Source organism: Nicotiana tomentosiformis, chromosome 4 (assembly GCF_000390325.3).
Source record: "Nicotiana tomentosiformis chromosome 4, ASM39032v3, whole genome shotgun sequence".
Classification (NCBI taxonomy): domain Eukaryota; kingdom Viridiplantae; phylum Streptophyta; class Magnoliopsida; order Solanales; family Solanaceae; genus Nicotiana; species Nicotiana tomentosiformis.
Genome location: NC_090815.1, coordinates 101141598 through 101161853, shown reverse-complemented (window position 1 = coordinate 101161853; position 20256 = coordinate 101141598). Strand labels below are relative to the sequence as shown.

General features: G+C 35.0%; 2 protein-coding genes across 2 annotated transcripts; one reads left to right on the top strand and one right to left on the bottom strand.

Moving 5' to 3' along the window:
- Positions 1 to 11478: 11478 nt before the first annotated feature.
- LOC104114262 (annexin Gh1-like) lies at positions 11479 to 13905 on the top strand. Its single transcript, XM_009624652.4, has 5 exons — positions 11479 to 11873; positions 12184 to 12329; positions 12525 to 12743; positions 13103 to 13315; positions 13431 to 13905. The coding sequence occupies exons 1-5, from the start codon at positions 11798 to 11800 to the stop codon at positions 13719 to 13721; spliced, it is 945 nt and encodes a 314-aa protein (XP_009622947.1). The 5' UTR covers positions 11479 to 11797; the 3' UTR covers positions 13722 to 13905.
- Positions 13906 to 14090: 185 nt separating this feature from the next.
- LOC104114263 (putative pumilio homolog 8, chloroplastic) lies at positions 14091 to 20047 on the bottom strand. The gene is made up of 5 exons (XM_009624653.4): positions 18213 to 20047; positions 17947 to 18109; positions 16630 to 16793; positions 15389 to 15644; positions 14091 to 14476 (listed from the first exon to the last, which is right to left on the bottom strand). The coding sequence occupies exons 1-5, from the start codon at positions 19505 to 19507 to the stop codon at positions 14369 to 14371; spliced, it is 1986 nt and encodes a 661-aa protein (XP_009622948.1). The 5' UTR covers positions 19508 to 20047; the 3' UTR covers positions 14091 to 14368.
- Positions 20048 to 20256: the final 209 nt, after the last annotated feature.

Below are 20256 nucleotides of genomic sequence, written 5' to 3'. Positions count from 1 at the left end.
CTCTCCACGTTGAATGTCTTTAGGCGAATTTTGACCCATACACATAGTTCTGGTAGCTCGTGAAAAATCTTTAACAGCATAATGCTTCTAACATTTGATTATACACTGCAATGCATGCCAATAAAATGATATCTTAAAGATGAAAGTAGAGAGGATTATGTGTCAAACTAATATCTCTATAAACATGCGATAAATGTCTCTCTTTAAACAGAATTGCAGTTGTAAAATAGTGGAAATATTTAACTTGAGTACCAGTAAAAGAAATTTCTTTGCTTTTCTTCTGCTTCTTTTGCCTTGTGTCAAGGTCAAGAGTTCAAGTTGCAGCGCTTTATGTTATTTTCTGACTGTTCTAGAATCTATGCAGGAGCAAAAGTTTTGATGATAAAGAAAAAGAATAACTGCTTCAAGCCAAGTGATAAAATTTCAATTATTGAGGCTAAATCTGTCCTACCATTGTTTTTTCCAGTGAATTAGTGCTCAAAACATTGGCAAATAATCAAAACCAATGTAAGCGAAAACTGTTTCACACGAAAAACATATGCTCAAATTTTGTGTGTCTCTATTGTGGGGCTAAGACTCCTTTTCTTGTTTCATAAAAGTAAGGATTCGTTTTCTGTTAATCCTCCAAAAATGGAATGAGTTTGCAATTAGAGATTAATATCCATTAACATATCTCCATCATGTATGCCTAATTTCATGGATGAATCAGTGATAACCTCGGTTGCTCAGATTCTCCAAAAATGTCGTTGGGTGCATGTTGGATGCTCCAAAATTAGTGTATTTTTGGAGGATCCGACAAGGGTGCGGCAGCATTTTGGCGAGTCCATACAACATAGGTGATAACGGATTTATGTAGAATAAAAGAAGAGTTGATAATGGAAGAGAATTAATCCATGGTTATGTTGTCTTTAATCCTGCTAACCTTACTCTTAGTATGTTTATCCAGTGGCGTTATTACGTTTTTTGTAGAAGAGGCTTAAAAGGAAAGTAAACTTAGCTTCATCTAACCAGTTTTGGAATTCAATTCCACCGGAATTTAGCATTTTAACAAATCTTTACACCTCTTTAATCTGTTGTTTAAAACCAATCAAATGACAAATCCTGGTTCAATCTCAAATTAAATATGTAGGAGATGCAATCATAATTTCCTTGAATCAAAGAAACAAGAATTTGAGCCAACACATTCCAACTGAGATGGGTAATTTATTTCAAAGTTTCATGCAGAATATAAGTCGTAAATTCACTCAGTGGAAGCAATCAGAGTTTTTACCTACAATGATCCTCAAATTTGGAAGCAGGTTTATTTTCGTTTATATTATATTACTCTAAGCAAATGTAATTTTAAAGGTGCTAAATTTGAACACTTGCTATCCAGTCAGCGGAAACTCCTAATGATTCATTACAAAAATAACAGGTATTGATAAAATGATAAAGAGTCATTGTCATATGTTGTAATAAAAAATGTTACTGTAATTCGATAAGAGGTAGTGCTTCCTCTGAAATTGAGCTTCTGGTAAAAGTTCCAGACTACTGAACATAAGCAAAAATGATAGTTTACTTGTCTAGAGAGAACCTCGCTCTTAGAGAAAATGCAACACAAAATTTCATCAATATAGCAGATAATTGAGTTGAAAATTGGTAAGAAGCATTTCTTTGCGATTTTTTAAAAGTTTGAAGAAAGAAGTTTCAAAAGTCTTTTACCTAAGAAGAAAACAAAGAACCTAAGGACCTGCACAGTTGGGAACTTCACAAAGGCCCGTTTACCAGGGCCCCTTTTCTAGCAAAATATATTCCTATCGTTTAGAAATTTCAAATTGGTTGATATCATTTAATTTGTGTAGTTGTTATTCCTGTTTTTTTCTTCTTTTCATATTGAGATTCTTTTCTACTCACTGCCTTATTAAGTAGCTAATATATATAATATATTAATTCAATGATATAATTTATGCCTTATTAGCACTGCAAATCAGTGCCACTTCAGCTGCAAAAGTTGATGGCTATAAATGGGTCACTCTCTGCCGACTACAACATAGCTAACATTACGTGTCTCCTTAAAGATCATTTTTCCATTATAACATAATCTGCTGGCAAAATGTTTCTCTTTAATTTTGAAGTCAAATCAACCAATAGCATAAACCTTAAAGTAGAAGCTTTTTGTTTTTATTCGTCATCGTTTACTCATGTAATATTACAATTGACAGTCTTTGTACGCAAAATAGAGTGAATTAATAGCTTAACATTTGGCATTTGGGTTATGCAACTTAATTACAACAGATTTTAGCATTAGCATTTTTGAATCATCCGTATAAATGTGTTTTTTGAGTACCCTTTTGTAAACAGATGTATCTATTGAATTAATGAGTTGCGGTATAATATGTGATCTATAACAGATTTGAGTAAACGAATTATTCATAATTAAGAGGGTTGCTTCATTTGGCTATACGTTATACTCCATACTATTTAAGAGGATTGCTTCAACTGGCCATACGTTATATCTCTTTAGAAGGTTGCTTCATTTTCTATGGCCAAGAGCAGATTTACCAATAGAAAGAGTTTTCCTTTTTTATTTTTCGTTTCTTTTTGTCTAACTTTTGTAACCCGACACTGGATGGATCCAGGATTTAAACCCTATGAGATCAACTTTTAAGATTCTTGACATTAAACTCATTCTATTTTTAAAGTCATTAGTGTTGAGGTTTTTAAGGCTTTTAAGATGAAATAATCTTAAAATGAGGGTGAATGGGAAATGGAGGGAAAATAAAATTTTTGAGTAAAATTTTAAGTTTCCCCCTCTTGACAATGAGACATTGTCCCATATTGGAAGAGGAAAAGAGTTTTGGTGGGTATATATATAATTGCTCTTCTTGTAGCTCTTAAAGAGTTAAGAAGAAAGCAAGCCTCGCGCCGTCGTCGTCGTCGCTCGGCTTCGGCTTCGGCTTCGAATTTGTTAATAGTAAATATTAATATAAGATTATCCGCATTTGTAACGGATATGTTCCCATCCAATCCGTGTATTGACAAACTGCAATAACAGCCGCCCCACCATGGCCAAGTGTTCTTCCCACCATGAATGTGCTTGCTCCACAAACAAGCTAATGCTTGCTCCACCATGGAGGGTGGACGATTGTTCTTCTTCAATACTGGCTGCTATATATATGTGATAGAACACAAACAAACTGAAAACGTTGGCTATACATTGCACTCCCTCCTCTCAGCATTTCCATTCGATTTTCTGAGTTTCTGCTCCTTTGTTCTGCATTGTTTTTAAACTTCAAACAAAGCAACTGTAAGTGTGATTTGCTACCGAACTTTGTGTTCGCTGAAACACTGGGGTTTGAAGTACCGCTACACCAGTGTGTCATTCGTTCTATCCTGGGAGGAAATAATCCATAACCTTGGGTACTAGGAGGGGATTAAATTCCTTAAGGAAACACTGTGAATTCAGTGGGCTCGAATACGATTTACTGTTTCATTACGATAATTTATATTTTGCAAAATTATTATTTACAAATACAGCAATATTGGCGGGACTAACAATCTTAAAAAATTTAATATTTATTTCTGTATTTGTGTTATTCTTATTATTCTGCAAACTAAAACCTTTGTGGTTTTGTGTACTCTCGTTTTGGAGAGTAAACCCTTCGTGGCGTTTTGTTGGACATTAAAATCTACGTGATTTTTACTCCAGTTTGAAAATGTTTATTAAACGTTTGTTTGTGTCATTCTTTTACAGAAAAAAAAAATGACGACTGAAAGCGAGAACCAAGCTCTTCCGATGATGACTGCCAACGCATCGACAAGCCGAACACCGGCGTTGGCACCGGCAGAAAAACCCGGAAAATTTTCCGGGATTGATTTCAAGCGCTGGCAGCAGAAGATGTTCTTCTACTTAACTACGTTATGTCTACAGAAGTTCATCAAGGAAGATGTTCCTGATCTGTCAGATAAAACTCCATAGAATGAACGCTTTGTCGTGATTGACGCGTGGAAGCATTCTGATTTTTTATGGAAGAATTATATTCTTAGCGGACTGGAAGATAATCTGTATAATGTATACAGTGGCGTGGAGACGTCAAAAGAATTATGGGATGCACTTGAAAAGAAATATAAAACTGAAGGTGCCGGGATGAAGAAATTCGTTGCCGCAAAATTTTTGGACTACAAAATGGTAGATAGCAAGTCTGTTATTACCCAAGTCCAAGAATTGCAAGTGATGATTCATGATCTACTTGCTGAAGGTCTTGTCATCAATGAAGCATTCCAAGTAGTAGCAATGATTGAGAAGTTACCTCCGTTGTGGAAGGACTTCAAAAATTATTTGAAACACAAACGAAAGGAAATGTCCCTTGAAGATCTCATTGTTCGGTTGAGAATAGAAGAGGACAATAAAGCTGCTAAAAGAAGAGGCCGTGGAAATTCAACAATAATGGGAGCAAATATTGTTAAAGATAACAAAAAGAGGAAGAAGGCTTCTGGTCCGAAATACAACCCAAGCAAGAAGCGGCTTAGTGGAAACTGCTACAACTGTGGGAAAAACGGACACAAATCTACGGAGTGTCGTGCTCCGAAGAAAGACAAGAAAAGGGGTCAAGCAAACATGGTAGTAAATCATGATGATGTTGATAACTTGTGTGCCATGCTTTCTGAATGTAACTTGGTGGGAAATCCTAAACTGTGGTGGTTTGATTCAGGAACCACTCGCCATGTTTCTGCAGTTAGAGAAGCTTTTGCTACCTATGCTCCTGCTGGACCCGGAGAGACAGTTTATATGGGAAATGCTTCAACAGCAAAAGTTGAAGGATATGGGAAGATATTTCTGAAAATGACTTCTGGCAAGGTCATGACTTTGAACAATGTCCTTCATGTTCCCGAAATGAGAAAGAATTTAGTCTCTACTAGACTTCTTGTTAAGCACGGTTTTAAGTGCGTTTTTGTGTCCGACAAGGTTGTCATAAGTAAGAATGAAATATTTGTAGGAAAAGGTTACCTCACCGAGGGCCTTTTCAATTTGAATATAATAGTTGTGGAAAACAATAATAATATTTCAGCTTCTTCTTACTTACTTGAGTCAAATGATTTATGGCATGTATGTTTGGGTCATGTCAATTATAAAACCTTGCGAAAAATAATTAACTTGGAAGTACTGCCTAAGTTTGAATGCGAAAAATCAAAATGTCAAACATGTGTGGAATTTAAGTATGTTAAACATCCTTATAAGTCAGTTGAAAGGAATTCAAATCATTTAGACTTAATTCACACAGCTATTTGTGACATGAAGTCAATACCATCTCGCGGTGGAAAGAAGTATTTCATAACTTTTATTGACGATGGTACTCGATATTGCTATGTTTACTTACTAAATAGTAAAGATGAAGCAATAGACGCATTCAGGCAATACAAAAATGAAGTTGAAACGTAACTTAACAAGAAAGTAAAAATGATAAGAAGTGATAGGGGTGGTGAATATGAATCTCCTTTTGAAGAAATATATTTAGAATATGGAATTATTCATCAAACAACAGCCCCTTACACGCCCCAATCTAATGGGATTGCGGAAAGAAAGAATCGCACATTAAAGGAGATGATGAATGCGTTGTTGATAAGTTCTGGTTTGCCACAGAACTTGTGGGGGGAAGCCATTCTTACGGCTAATCGAATATTAAATCGAGTGCCCCATAGCAAAACACAATCCATTCCATATGAAAAATGGAAAGGAAGGAAGCCCAACTTGAATTATTTTAAAGTGTGGGGGTGTTTGGCAAAAGTGCAAGTTCCTAAACCCAAAAGGGTAAAGATAGGACCGAAAACCGTTGATTGTGTTTTCATAGGATATGCGACAAATAGTAAAGCATATCGATTTCTGGTTCATAAATCAGAAAATCCCGACATTCATAATAATACGGTTATAGAATCAGATAATGCTGAGTTCTTTGAAAATATATATCCGTATAAAAAGGAATGTGAGTCGTTTGGTGAAGGATCTAAACGACCTCGGGAAGAAACAAAAGAAAGTACATGTAATCAGGAGGATCCAAGACGTAGTAAACGTCAAAGAACGTCTACTTCATTTGGACCAGATTTTGTGACTTTCTTATTGGAGAATGAGCCTCAAACATTTAAAGAAGCTATGACTTCTTCGGAATCATTGTTTTGGAAAGAGGCAGTCAATAGTGAAATAGAATCCATATTGAATAACCATACATGAGAATTGGTTGATCTTCCTCCTGGAAATAAACCTTTGGGTTCTAAATGGATTTTTAAGAGAAAAATCAAAGATGATGGCACTATTGATAAATTCAAGGCAAGACTCGTAGTCAAAGGGTATAGACAACGAGAAGGTCTAGACTACTTTGATACATACTCTCCAGTTACAAGAATTACGTCCATACGGATGTTAGTAGCATTAGCTGCAGTGTATGGTCTTGAAATTCATCAAATGGATGTTAAGACGGTCTTCTTAAATGGAGAGTTGGAGGAAGAAATTTACATGGAACAACCTGAAGGGTTTGTGGTTCCAGGTAAAGAAAAGAAAGTATGTAGACTTGTTAAGTCTCTTTACGGACTAAAACAAGCACCCAAACAATGGCATGCGAAATTTGACCAAACAATGTTGTCAAATAGTTTTAAGATAAATGAATATGATAAATGTGTGTACATTAAAAATGTTCCAAATCACATAGTCATTGTTTTCCTATATGTGGATGATATGCTGATAATGAGTAATGACATTGCCAACATAAATGCTACTAAGCGTATGCTCAATAGCAAGTTTGATATGAAAGACTTGGGAGTTGCTGATTTAATTTTGGGAATTAAGATCCATAAGACTCCTCAAGGTCTGGCATTGTCACAATCTCATTATATTAAGACAGTACTTGAAAAATTCAAGCACTTGGGCTTTAAAGTTGCAAAGACTCCAATTGACGTGAATCTTGCATTAGCAAAGAATAAAGGCCAAAGCATATCACAATTGGATTATGCTCGTGTGTTGGGATGCTTAATGTATATCATGAATTGTACACGACCAGATATAGCTTGTGCTATAAGTAAACTGAGTCAATATACGAGCAATCCAGGCCAATCTCATTGGATGGCAATGAAACGAGTTTTGGGATATTTAGAACATACCCAGAACTTTGACTTGCACTACAGTAAATTTCCTGCGGTGATTGAGGGATACTGTGATGCAAATTGGATCACCGGTTCAACTGATTCTAAGTCCACGAGTGGATATGTATTCACTATTGGTGGAGGAGCGGTATCTTGAAAGTCGTCCAAACAAACATGTATTGCCCGCTCTACAATGGAGGCTGAATTCATAGCCTTAGATAAAGCCGGTGAAGAAGCTGAATGGCTCCGGAATTTCTTGGAAGACATTCCATTTTGGCCCAAACCGTTAGCACCAATATGCATACATTGTGATAGTCAAGCGGCAATTGGAAGGGCTGGGAGCGTTATGTATAACGGTAAATCTCGTCATATACGACGAAGACATAAAACCGTTAGGCAATTACTCTCTAGAGGAATTATCACGATTGACTATGTAAAGTCAAGTGATAATGTGTCGGATCCACTTACAAAAGGCCTAACTAGAGAGGTAGTTGAGAAATCATCAAGGGGAATGGGGATATGGCCGAGAACAAGTCATTGTGGCGGTAACTCTACCTAGAAGACTGGAGATCCCAAGATCTAGGTTCAAGGAGATCAAACAAAGTCATTAATGACGGTTCAACATTGTCAAATAAAATTTTAGTCCATTCTAGTGATGAGACAATGTTCAGTACCAAGGATAAAGCATTAAGGCTTTTTAATAATTTCTAAATTTGATACGGGGTATATCAAATAGTGTATCTACAGGATGACACATTTAGGAATCACCTATGTAAGTGTGAAGTGTTAGCCGCTTCAAGGAGAACTTTGTAAGGCCAGTTCTCTACGAACTTATGAAACCAGGCGGTGTTCATGGCTGAAACGAACACAACAATGAGAACCAAAGACGGTTAAGGGTTGATTGTGTGACTTATGGTTGTCTAGGTATAAACCAAAGATCGACGGTTCAAAGATATCAAATCTACCGATTGACCGAGTATATCCGACATAAGTTTACTATGGAAAGTTCAAAGGGAAACCTACTTATCCAGATACAATTAATCCTTGCTTGCAAATCACACAGTGTTTCCATGCATACTTCCGTGATATAGCCATTACCCATTCATGTGGGGGATTGTTGAGGTTTTTAAGGCTTTTAAGATGAAATAGTCTTAAAATGAGGGTGAATGGGAAATGGAGGGAAAATAAAATTTTTGAGTAAAATTTTAAGTTTTCCCCTCTTGACAATGAGACATTGTCCCATATTGGAAGAGGAAAAGAGTTTTGGTGGGTATATATATAATTGCTCTTCTTGTAGCTCTTAAAGAGTTAAGAAGAAAGCAAGCTTGTCGTCGTCGTCGTCGTCGCTCGCTCGGCTTCGGCTTCGGCTTCGGATGAGGATTCGGATTTGAGGATTTGGATTCGGATTTGGATTTGGTCAAATGATCGATTGATTGATTAATTTTTTGGACCAAATTTATTTGTTAATAGTAAATATTAATGTAAGATTATCCGCATTTGTAACGGATATATTCCAATCCGATCCGTGTATTGACAAACTGCAATAACAGCCGCCCCACCATGGCTTCGGCTTTGGCGCCATGAATGTGCTTGCTCCACAAACAAGCTAATGCTTGCTCCACCATGGAGGGTGGACGATTGTTCTTCTTCAACACTGGCTGCTATATATATGTGCAGCAGCTGTTGAAGAAAGATAGAATACAAACAAACTGAAAACGTTGGCTATACATTGCACTCCCTCCTCTCAGCATTTCCATTCGATTTTCTGAGTTTCTGCTCCTTTGTTCTGCATTGTTTTTAAACTTCAAACAAAGCAACTGTAAGTGTGATTTGCTACCGAACTTTGTGTTCGCTGAAACACAGGGGTTTGAAGTACCGCTACACCAGTGTGTCATTCGTTCTATCCTGGGAGGAAATAATCCATAACCTTGGGTACTAGGAGGGGATTAAATTCCTTAAGGAAACACTGTGAATTCAGTGGGCTCGAATACGATTTACTGTTTCATTACGATAATTTATATTTTGCAGAATTATTATTTACAAATACAGCAATATTGGCGGGACTAACAATTAGTTCATATCTACTATTTATTTTAATTTAAATGGATTTTACATATAAATTTATGCTCCACGATAAAAGTTATGAGTTCAATTGAACACGTATTTATAATACTTCTAACCCCAATATTACATGATTAAATGTGAGTTTAGTCTTATGGCTAAAAACCAATTGATGTTGTAACTTTTGGAGTCCCAATATACAAAATGTTATCATTTACTTGCATGTGAAGATGCCATTTTCTATCATACTCCTTCGTAGAAAATTATCTATCGTGATTTTTAAAAATAATTGTTCAAATTATTTGTTATTATAGAGTTTAAAACAAAATTAATTTTTTTTTCTCATTTTACCCTTAGTATTAATTGTTCTTGAATAAGGGTAAACTAGTAAAAAAAATCCTTCTAATTAATATTTCTTAGATCATATAAAAAAGAAACACGACATATAATTTGAGATGGATAGAGTATCATGTAGTCATGGACTCATATCCCTACAATATCTTACAATGATGAACCCCATATTTTATCATCCAAATTTATAGGGAGGGATTGCAAGATATTTAATCAGAAGATAAATATATAAATATATATATATAATTGGCTTTTTTTCTTTTGGCACAACATATATTATAGTACATCAATAACACGATAATTTATGTACCTTGGGGTCATTCGATGCAGAAACTTCGAATCATTACAGATGCAGCAAGCACATGAAAACCATCTGTATGCAGTTTAAATAATCGGCAAAGGGCCAAATATATTTTTATATTTTCGAAAATAGTCTAAGAATACTTCTCGTTATATTATTGGGTTATCTATACCCTTCAGTCATACTTTGGGTTCAAATATACCCCTCATTTAAACGAAGGGACACATGTCATCGTCCTGTTGGTCAATTCTAAATATCTTCTAATTAATTAAAAAGACCAATTATCCATACCCGAATTTATTTTTTGTTGTAAAAACTGAAAAAAACTAAAAAACATTTTTACAAAAAACTGAAAAAAATGAAAATATTTTTTTTCTAATTTTTACAAAAAAAACTGCTTTAAAAAACTGAAAAATATTTTCTAAAACAATGTTTTGTAAAAACTGAAAAGCAACTTTCTAAAGCAATTAAAAACTAGAAAAAACTGAAATATTTTTAACTAAAAACTGAAAAAAAAAAAAAGAAAATTTTGTTTTTTCAGTTTTTACAAAATCATTGCTTTAGAAAATTGCTTTTCAGTTTTTACAAAAATATTATTTTAGAAAATATTTTTTAGCTTTTTTTAAAGCAGTTTTTTTGTAAAAAGTGAAAAAAAAATATTTTTCGTTTTTTTCAGTTTTTAGTAAAAAACAATTCAGTTTTTTCAGTTTTTACAAAAAATATTGCTTTAGAAAATTTATTTTCAGTTTCTTCTTTTTTCAGTTTTTATAAAAATATTATTTTAGAAAATATTTTTTAGTTTTTTCTAAAGCAGGTTTTTTGTAAAAACTTAAAAAAAAAATATTTTTGTTTTTTTCAGTTTTTAGTAAAAATTATTTTTAGTTTTTTCAAGTGTTTACAAAAAAAAAATTATTTTTCGGGTATGAGTAATGAGTCTTTTTAATTAATTAGGAGATATTTAGAATTGACCAACATGACGATGACACGTGTCCCTCCGTTTAAATGAGGGGTATATTTGAACCCAAAGTATGACTGCAGGGGTATAGATAACGCAATAGTATAACGAGGGATATTCTTAGACCATTTTCGAAAATAGAGGGGTATATTTGGCCCTTTGCCGTTAAATAATTCATATGTAAGCTCTCATTTGGTTATAAATTTTGGCTTCTTTTTTTCAAAAGAAATTTGAAAATATTTTTAGTTCATGGAATATGATCAGTTTTTGAAATTTTTTGTTGAAAAAAGTTTTCAAGTTCCCAAAATTTGATTAAGGGCAGTTTTTAATGGAAATTTTTTCTTCCACTCACAAAATTTCAAATTTTCTTCAAATAAAATACATATCCAAAAATAATTTCAACTTTCAAAATTTATTTTTCAATGAAACTTAAAAATTTATTTTTTAAATTTCAACCAAATCTATCTCCATGTTGGCTTAGGCCTTAGAATAGGAAAAACAAAAAAAGGAAGAAAGAAAATTCATAGAGGACAAGTTGTAAGGTGAAGATTGAAGTAATTGGACAACTTTTTCGACATTTGGTGAAAGGGATATGGGAAATAGGGGCCACTTGTGAGAATATGTGGATCTTGTATTTAAGATCCATTAAAATATCGTAGTATAATATATCAGCTTATTCATTAAAACACGTACATATGGCACGTAGTGGCATGTGATGTTGCTACTACGAAAAGGATTGAAATTCTAGAAATCATACTTGAATTTATTTCGACATCTTGTATTTATTTAAGATCCATTAAAATTAAAATATCGTAGTATTGAAACTTTTTTGATTTCTTTGATTGACACCGCTAAACGCGGAAAAAACAAAACAAAAAGGAGGGCCATATTGTAATGCAAAGGTAATTTTTGCTGTCTTTAAAAAGGCAAGAAGGGAAGGTGGAAAATTATACAACCTTACTTTAGTCAGCTAGCATTTACGAGTTTTGACAATCATATCTTCCACAGACAGAAAAAAAATGGCTAGTCTTACTGTTCCGGCAGAAGTTCCTTCAGTTGCTGAAGACTGTGAACAACTCCGATCTGCCTTCAAAGGTCTATTACTAATCTCTTTATGCGTATTTTATTCTCATCTTAATAATTTTAGGCCTCTCTTCACTATTTGTATCAACTTATAGCATTAGATCTTTGTAAGATTGGTCAATTTGATGTATATATAGACCATACATATTCACAGATCACTTCTTTAATTTGCTTCATTCTTTTATCTTTTAGTATATTCTATACATCTAGTTCAGATACTGCTTACTATTTTCTGACTATAAAGATATTGCTATTATTATTAGATTGATGGTTGATCTTAAGTTATACGGTGAGATTGACTTTTGATGGTTACTGTTTGCAGGATGGGGAACAAATGAGAAGTTGATCATATCAATTTTGGCTCATAGAAATGCTGCTCAACGCAAGTTGATTCAACAGACTTATGCTGACACTTTTGGTGAAGATCTCCTTAAAGAGTTGGACAGAGAACTTACCAATGATTTTGAGGTTATTTTAAACACCCCCTTAAGATAATAACATGAACAAATTTGATAAAACCTTAGATTTGTTTGAATACTTATTAGTTGATCAGTTGAGTTTCTGAGTTACTGTGATCAAAGGCGGGTCTTGTCCATTGATTCTAGATCCTCGATCATAGCTGGATTTTGATGAAAAAGGCTAACATTTATGTTTTTCTCTCAGAAATTGGTGGTAGTGTGGACATTGGATCCTTCAGAACGCGATGCCTATTTGGCTAAGGAAGCTACTAAGAGATGGACAAAAAGCAATTTTGTTCTTGTGGAGATTGCTTGTACCAGATCTCCTAAAGAATTGGTTTTGGCAAGGGAAGCTTATCATGCTCGTTTCAAGAAATCTCTTGAAGAGGACGTTGCTTATCACACTACTGGGGAACACCGCAAGGTACTGGATTAATCACTAACGTTTAAATCGTTCTAATTGCAACTAGTCTCATTTGTGGTTCCATATACACTTAGAGTCCTTACCAATAATTCATTAAGTTGTTGTCAAATTACACGAGGCTTGAATGGTATCTGAGAAGATCGCCAAAGTATAACATTTCTAGTCTATATGTTTGATGAATGAAAAGATAACCTTGTACACATTGTCAAGGCAAGGATGTCTTTGTCTATGATTTATGCGATACCATTTGCAGTGTACTGTCTAAGGTTGTTCATTAAGTTTGGCTCTTGCTTGGATGAATAGTGACACTGAATATTGAATTTGTTGAGTTACTCATTCAAGTTTCCAATTTGTTTCAGCTTTTGGTACCTCTTGTGAGCTCCTACCGATATGGAGGGGACGAGGTGGACTTGCGCCTTGCTAAAGCAGAAGCTAAAATACTGCACCAGAAGATCTCCGATAAGGCTTACAGTGACGATGAGGTCATCAGAATTCTAGCCACAAGGAGCAAAGCACAGATCAATGCTACTCTGAACCATTACAAAGATGAATATGAAGAAGATATCCTAAAGGTAAACACATTCCATCCATTGTTCCTTTTCTTTAAGTGATGCCCCTTTATACTCTAGGACTGGCTTTGTTATTTCTGCTTTACTGATTTATTGAGTTTTTTTTGCTAATGAGCAGCAATTGGAAGAGGGGGATGAGTTTGTTGGACTATTGAGGGCAACCATAAAAGGTCTTGTCTACCCCGAGCACTACTTCGTGGACGTTCTTCGAGATGCAATTAACAGGAGAGGAACAGATGAAGATCATCTGACCAGAGTTATCGCTACAAGGGCTGAGGTTGATATGAAGATTATCGCTGATGAGTACCAGAAGAGGGATAGCGTCCCTCTGGGTCGGGCCATCGCCAAAGATACAAGAGGAGATTATGAGAGTATGTTGTTGGCTCTGCTTGGACAAGAGGAGGACTAAGAAGGTTTTGCTTCTGTTTTATAATGACCAGAATAAACATGCTATCCCCTATATTTGAGAGTTGGCATCCGTTGTATGCTTGATGATTAAGCGTGGTCTGTTTAACGTGAGCTTTTAGTCCTTTTCTTCTTGTGATAAACTTTGAATGTACAACTTTATGCTATCTAAGAATGTTTTTCTATAATTTGCATCCGTTTTTCATCTTGCATCCATTTTATTGATAGCACAATTTCCAACTATTTGCATCTGTCACGTTGATTTTGCGTTCATCATATCGATATCACTGCCAAGTAAAGCAAACATATATCTCACTAAAAGAGTTTAAGTGCACCAGATAAGCATGAAAGTCATACAGAATGATCAAGTAACTTTGACCAGATTAAAATCTTCTGTGAATACCAGAACAGAAATAGGAACTTGATTTAGATAAGTCACAGATTGTCACCATCCTTTATAATCTTACACATTCGAAGGTTTTAGCAAAAAGGCAAACATCATCAAGCAAAGTCGCATCAACCAAAATTTGTATGACATACAACAGTCTAAGCTGGTACTGATCACCTTAATAGGATCATAGATAAGATACATTCCACATCTAGTACCTAAATAGAGAAGAGAACAACAACATTTTACTCTGGCTTGGAGCATTACTTTTTTAGTAGTCGCCGAGAGAAGATTTTCTTGCAGTATGGACTTGTGCGCAGGAGAAGCATGTGAGGCCTCACAGCTTGAAGCAGCAAAGCTCGAACGGATCCCTGCTTCAAAGTAAAAGTTACAAGGAATAAGAATATGCAAATACTGAAACAATCATCTGGTTTTGTTTGCCAAGTCATGTCTCATATGGTACTAGTCCAGCGTAACTACATTGGTCATAATAAATAATTAGACTTGGTATTAACACTTCCTAGTTACTAGTGGAAGCAAGTTCCAGTTTATATTTCCAAGAATCATCCACCGGATATAACAAATTTGAGAACTTGGACACAATGTAAACTTAGTGTATAACAACGCAGTAAATTGCTTCTACAGTGATGACTACAACAGATATTGACTCGAGGAAACGGAAATTCTGCCAAAACATATGTCCTGGTGCTAGTAGGAACTTTGTTTAGAAGTTTACCTCTCTCTCTCTCTCTATCTCTCTCTCTCTCTCTAGAAACCCACCTAATGCACACACATGTTACTCATCAATATATTTTCGCGTAAAGCATCAATTGGAAATGAAATGACAGGTTTTTGACTTCATTCTTCTGAACATCAAAAAATTAATACTTAACACATATTCTTGTTGGATGCAAGTCAAGCTTGAGCACAAGTGTCCATCTTACTACAGGAGAGCATTATAATCTTTGTTTAGGAATTAGAGAAAGAACACATTTTCTTTTTCACTTTTCCTTTCAGCTGAAAAGGAGAGTGGGGCTCAAAGAGATATCATTCAGAAAATCCGACTCATTAGCTCATCAGAAATGTATCTTATCGTCAGTTTTATCAGAACCCATACATGCATAAAGTATTACTCAACCAACAAATGGCCAGCACATAGGTTGGAGCTGAACCAAAGACATGATCACATATGGAAATCAGAGCTTGAAGCACCTAATTATATGGAAACATAACAAGTTTAAAGCATCTAGGTATACAGAAATATAACAAGTTGATAGACTAACCTTAGTAACGCCAAGTGCAGACTGAATCACATAGTTAGCGAAAGGATCTTGCAGCAACTGATCAAAATGAGGCTCTGAGACTAACTCATTGATGATTCTCGACCTACTTTCTTCAACACACTTGAGGAACTTTTCAACAACATGACTGCCAAACTTTTGCCTTGAGAGGTATACATAATGGCCATCAAACTGAGAGAGCAACATGGCTGCAGCAGAGGCTATCTTTAACTCTATTATGAATTGAACAACATAATTCCTGTATTGTGAGTTAGAAATTTTCAACATATTTTAGTATGTAAAGAAGCAGAACTAAAAGGCGCCACAAAAATGACTATGCAGGCAACACACATATGCTGCTGTAAGGAAATGATAAAAATGACAGTATATATAACTTTCTTGAGGTAACTAGCAATGTTAAAAGGCAAATATTAATGGAATATGGGCATCGTTTACATCACACAAGACAAGTAAAAGATATGGAAGAGCTGCTTGTTTGTGGTGCACTTGATGATGAAATCAGAGACTGAACTGTCACCATTGAACTCCACTACCAGGACACAAAAAAGAAAAAGAAAAAAAACTCCACTACTAGGAAAGTGAAACAATCTTAGAGCACACATTCCTTGAGCAAACAATTTCTAGTAATGAAGGAACAGAAATTGGAGTACCTGGCAATATAAGAAGGAATGTGTACAAGACCATATGGATTTTAGGTTGTTCAGATGTTCCACTAAAAAGAAGTCCACAATCTACTAATCTTCTCGGGACTAATTTGCCGAGTTTGTTGGAATCATATTTGCAATGAACGACAGTTATATTTTTCATATGTTCCTAAATATTGATAGTATACAAAAAACCATAAGGGGTGAACTGCTGAGGCATATCCTATAAACAGTCTCACGCACTTCCATTGGGTCTCCTGGCAGTTGATCGCTAGTAATCTATCAAGAGGACAAAGCTAGCTTTAAATGTGGTAATATGGAACATGTAACATGACTCTGGAAGAAGATTACACTTAAACAATATACAGATAATTTGAGTGTAAACAGGTATATTACAATGTTCCAAAAACATTGAACAAGCAGACACATTAAGAACAGCAGAAGTGAATAATTTTATCAGCACACTACATGCCATCATCTTGATACTAGACCAGAATTTGCTTCTAAAATTATCTTACGAAGTTTCTGCACTAAAAGATCAATAAAGTAAAGGACAAGAGTAAAAGTTCTGAATTTTACCCAAAAGGATCTTGAGCAAGCTTAAGCCCATTAGAACAAATCCCAACAAGCAACTTCTCACGTTGCTTCCCAGTTGAATAAGTGATGCATTTGTTCAGCACACAGCATCCATAACGATGTGTTGCAATATCAATACAATGTTTACTCGCAACATCAAAAATAAGCTGCATAGTGATTCATTGAACAGACCAGTTTCAGAATAAATAATGAAATACTTTAAAAGCTAATTGAACTAATAATTGTTGAGTTCATATTTTACAGATATGAAAATACAAATAGGTATAAGTGCACAACTACGGTGATCTCCCCAAGATACTTCTCATCTATATAAATATTCTGTTCCTATGAATATTGTTCAACAACAATAAAGGCCCACATGTTCTGCTTCAGATATAGTACATCCCATGTGAGAAGAAATCAAATTGAACTGAAAGTAAAGAGCTACATATTTTAACTGAAGATCCGCAGAGTGTTGAAACTATCGATCTGTCAAGCAACACACATGAAGAAAAGCACATAACAGGCAGATAAAGGATTGCCACTCCTTTCACCTTCTTTGTGAATTTAGTGTTTATTGCTTTACAAACTTTGCAAGCACACACAGCGCCAACATGTCTTTATCATATCTGAGGAAAAACTCAAAACCAAATACTAGCCGTGCAGGATAGGAAAACTTAGTCAGATTAGATACTTAGAATAATGGAAGCAGAACCAATTGAAACGGAATATCTAGTACACTACCAATGTATCACAGTGAGTATTATGTCCTCAAGGACTCAGTGATTTTGTGAGCAGACAATTTATTTTTTAAACAGACGGATCTTATGAACAAACATCTGTTGCTGACATGCAACTGGCGTTTGGTTGTGGAATTTGTCAACATGTGTATTTCAACTACATGTTTAAGTGTGAACCTTTTAACTTATACCATTTACACTGGAACACACTAAAAGTTACTTGCCTCAACACAGACAAACTAACCAAAATTCAGGAAGTGAAAAACAGATGAATGACCTTCTAGAGCCATCAAAGTCAGAATACATTCAATAATACAGCTCTTAGGAATCATTTGAAAGATAAAGAGAAATTTTAGCTGATATATCATGCATAGGACTAGCCACATTAACACAGATAAGTAATATTTACTATGTATTCATGACATTATCATGCATTTAAATTTTGCCAACAAAGAGGTGGTCTAAATTTAAGCCAAAGTATTAATACTGAACAAGTAACTTAGGCACATGAATATATTATGTTTATCAGTATTTCCACCTAACAACTCCAGTTATTTTCAAGAAGAAAATGATGTCAGACCTTGTTATGATCTTTGCTTAAACAATGCAAGCAACGCTGAACCACATGATTTCCATTGACATCCATCATGAGATTAAGAATACCAGGTTGAAGTGCCCTTATAACTAACGAAATTTCCAGCCTGGTCTTCATTGTCTCAATTAACTTTTGCACAACACGGGTCCTGAATCAAGGAAATGATTGCAGCTTGGTTAAAAAAAGAAGTTCAAGAATCAACAATGTGAAGAGTTGCAAAAAAGGGTAGAGCAAAATTCTACTGCATTTACCCGTGCGTAGTCCTAGATGTTTTCACAAGCTCTCCTGGATTATCAGTCACCGCGAGCACAAACTGCATTCTCTGCTCATCACTACAAACAGTCAATAATTTCTGCACGAGATAGTTCCCGAATGGATCCTTCATTAACTCAAAGATATTATGTATGATGCCATTGAATATTATCTGAACATCATCTGAGGTCCCTTCATCAAATATCCTCTGTAAATACCTACACCCCAGCTGATCTTTAGCTGCCAAATACACATAGTTTTGTTCCGAACGCATAAGACTAGCATCATCCCTTGAGGCCAAACCATTTTTACTAAATCCTCTTACTTGGAATTCAGTGTCCCTTAAACCAACTTGACAAGATTCTCCATTATGCTGCATTAAGCTATTTCTTGCTGGTTTCTTCTCTTGCAACCTCTCCATTTTAATCTCATTCCGTGATTTTTTCTTGTGACCCTTTAAACCTCTGTGTTCAGAAGCATATTTTAAACATTCCCCTTGAATAATGAAGCTGTCTTCACTCTCGTGGCCTCTTGAATTTGGCAATGGGGAAAGAGGGTGATTCACATTCACTATGTTAGTAATAGGTATTGATTTAGCCCTTTGCTGCTTTAAAATGGAACAATCACATTCTGAATTTATGCCATGTAATGAGCTAAGCAAACTCCTATCAACACCAACATCATTAAATCCACACTGCTCTGAGTATCCAAGACTCACATTACTACTAGGCCTATTCATGTTACACAAGTTAGTATAATCAATTTGCTCTTTTTGAAAACAGAGGTCATTGTACAGAGGATTAACAGGATGTTTGTTAGTACTACAAAAAGACCCCATTGAATCATACAAATAATCTTTCTGTCCACCTAATAATTCTCCTGACTTTTGAAAATCAAAAAAATCATTACCAAAATTTCCTGTTCCATTGATACTCATCCCATAATTAAATCTCTTAGACAGATCACCTATGTCAACATGCTTATCAAAATTCTGTTCCTGAAAAAGCATGTTAGACCAACCAGAAGTAGTATTAGTAATATCATCTACTCCTCCTTCTCCTTGATTAATATTCTGATGATCAAATACATTCCAAGAATCCACTGAATTATCACCATATAAACCAAACCCAGTACCAGAAAACGAAGAACTTGAACCCGACTGCGAAAACCCAATCATCGTTTGATGATCATATTGATGATTTTGATGCAAATATGAAACGCTTTCCTTCATCATCATCATCCTCAGCATTTCTTCAGCACCCTTCATTTTTCCCTTTTCTTCACCTCTATACATCACAGAATACAAAGCCCGTGTAAAAACTATATATAGCAAACACACATAAATACACACACACACGTTACGTGTTAACAACTATACTAAGAAACAGAAATATGTGGATGGATATTAGATTAATACAATACGAGAAGAATTTTTAGTTTTTAAGGTTGGTGAGGAAATTAATAAAGTTGCATTGGGAATTAGAGAAGATTTTATTTCTGTATTTGGGGTTTTGAGTATTTGAAGAACAGATGGATATTTGGTAGTGAGTGGGGAGGAATAAGAAAAGGACAGTGTTGTTTTCAAGTCACGCCATTACAATGAAGAGAGCAAAGTTTCGCAGTATTTGTATTGTATGTACTCAGTACTAACACACACACACACACAGAGGGAGAGAAGTGCCAGTGAAAAAGGAAAGAGAGAGAAAAGGGTGGCTCTGAATCTGACAAACGCTGGGTTTTTTATTTTTTCATTTTTATTTTATTTTTAGTAACTTACCTTGGACCCTTCTTCATTTCTTGGGTTTTTTTCCTTAACTACGAAAAGGGGAAAAGAAAAGGGATTTTTAAATTGATGGTGATTTCCTGAGAAATTACAGATAATAATGTAATTTATATTTAGCTTAGTTTTAGTGTTGCTTAAGCAAACTTTGGTTTTTCAGTTAATGCTAAGTTTCAAGAGGCTAAGCTTGATCGCCTAGCATAACCGACTTACTAAATTTTCTCCAATCAAGTGAAAGTACTAACTTGCCCTTGATTAGCAAT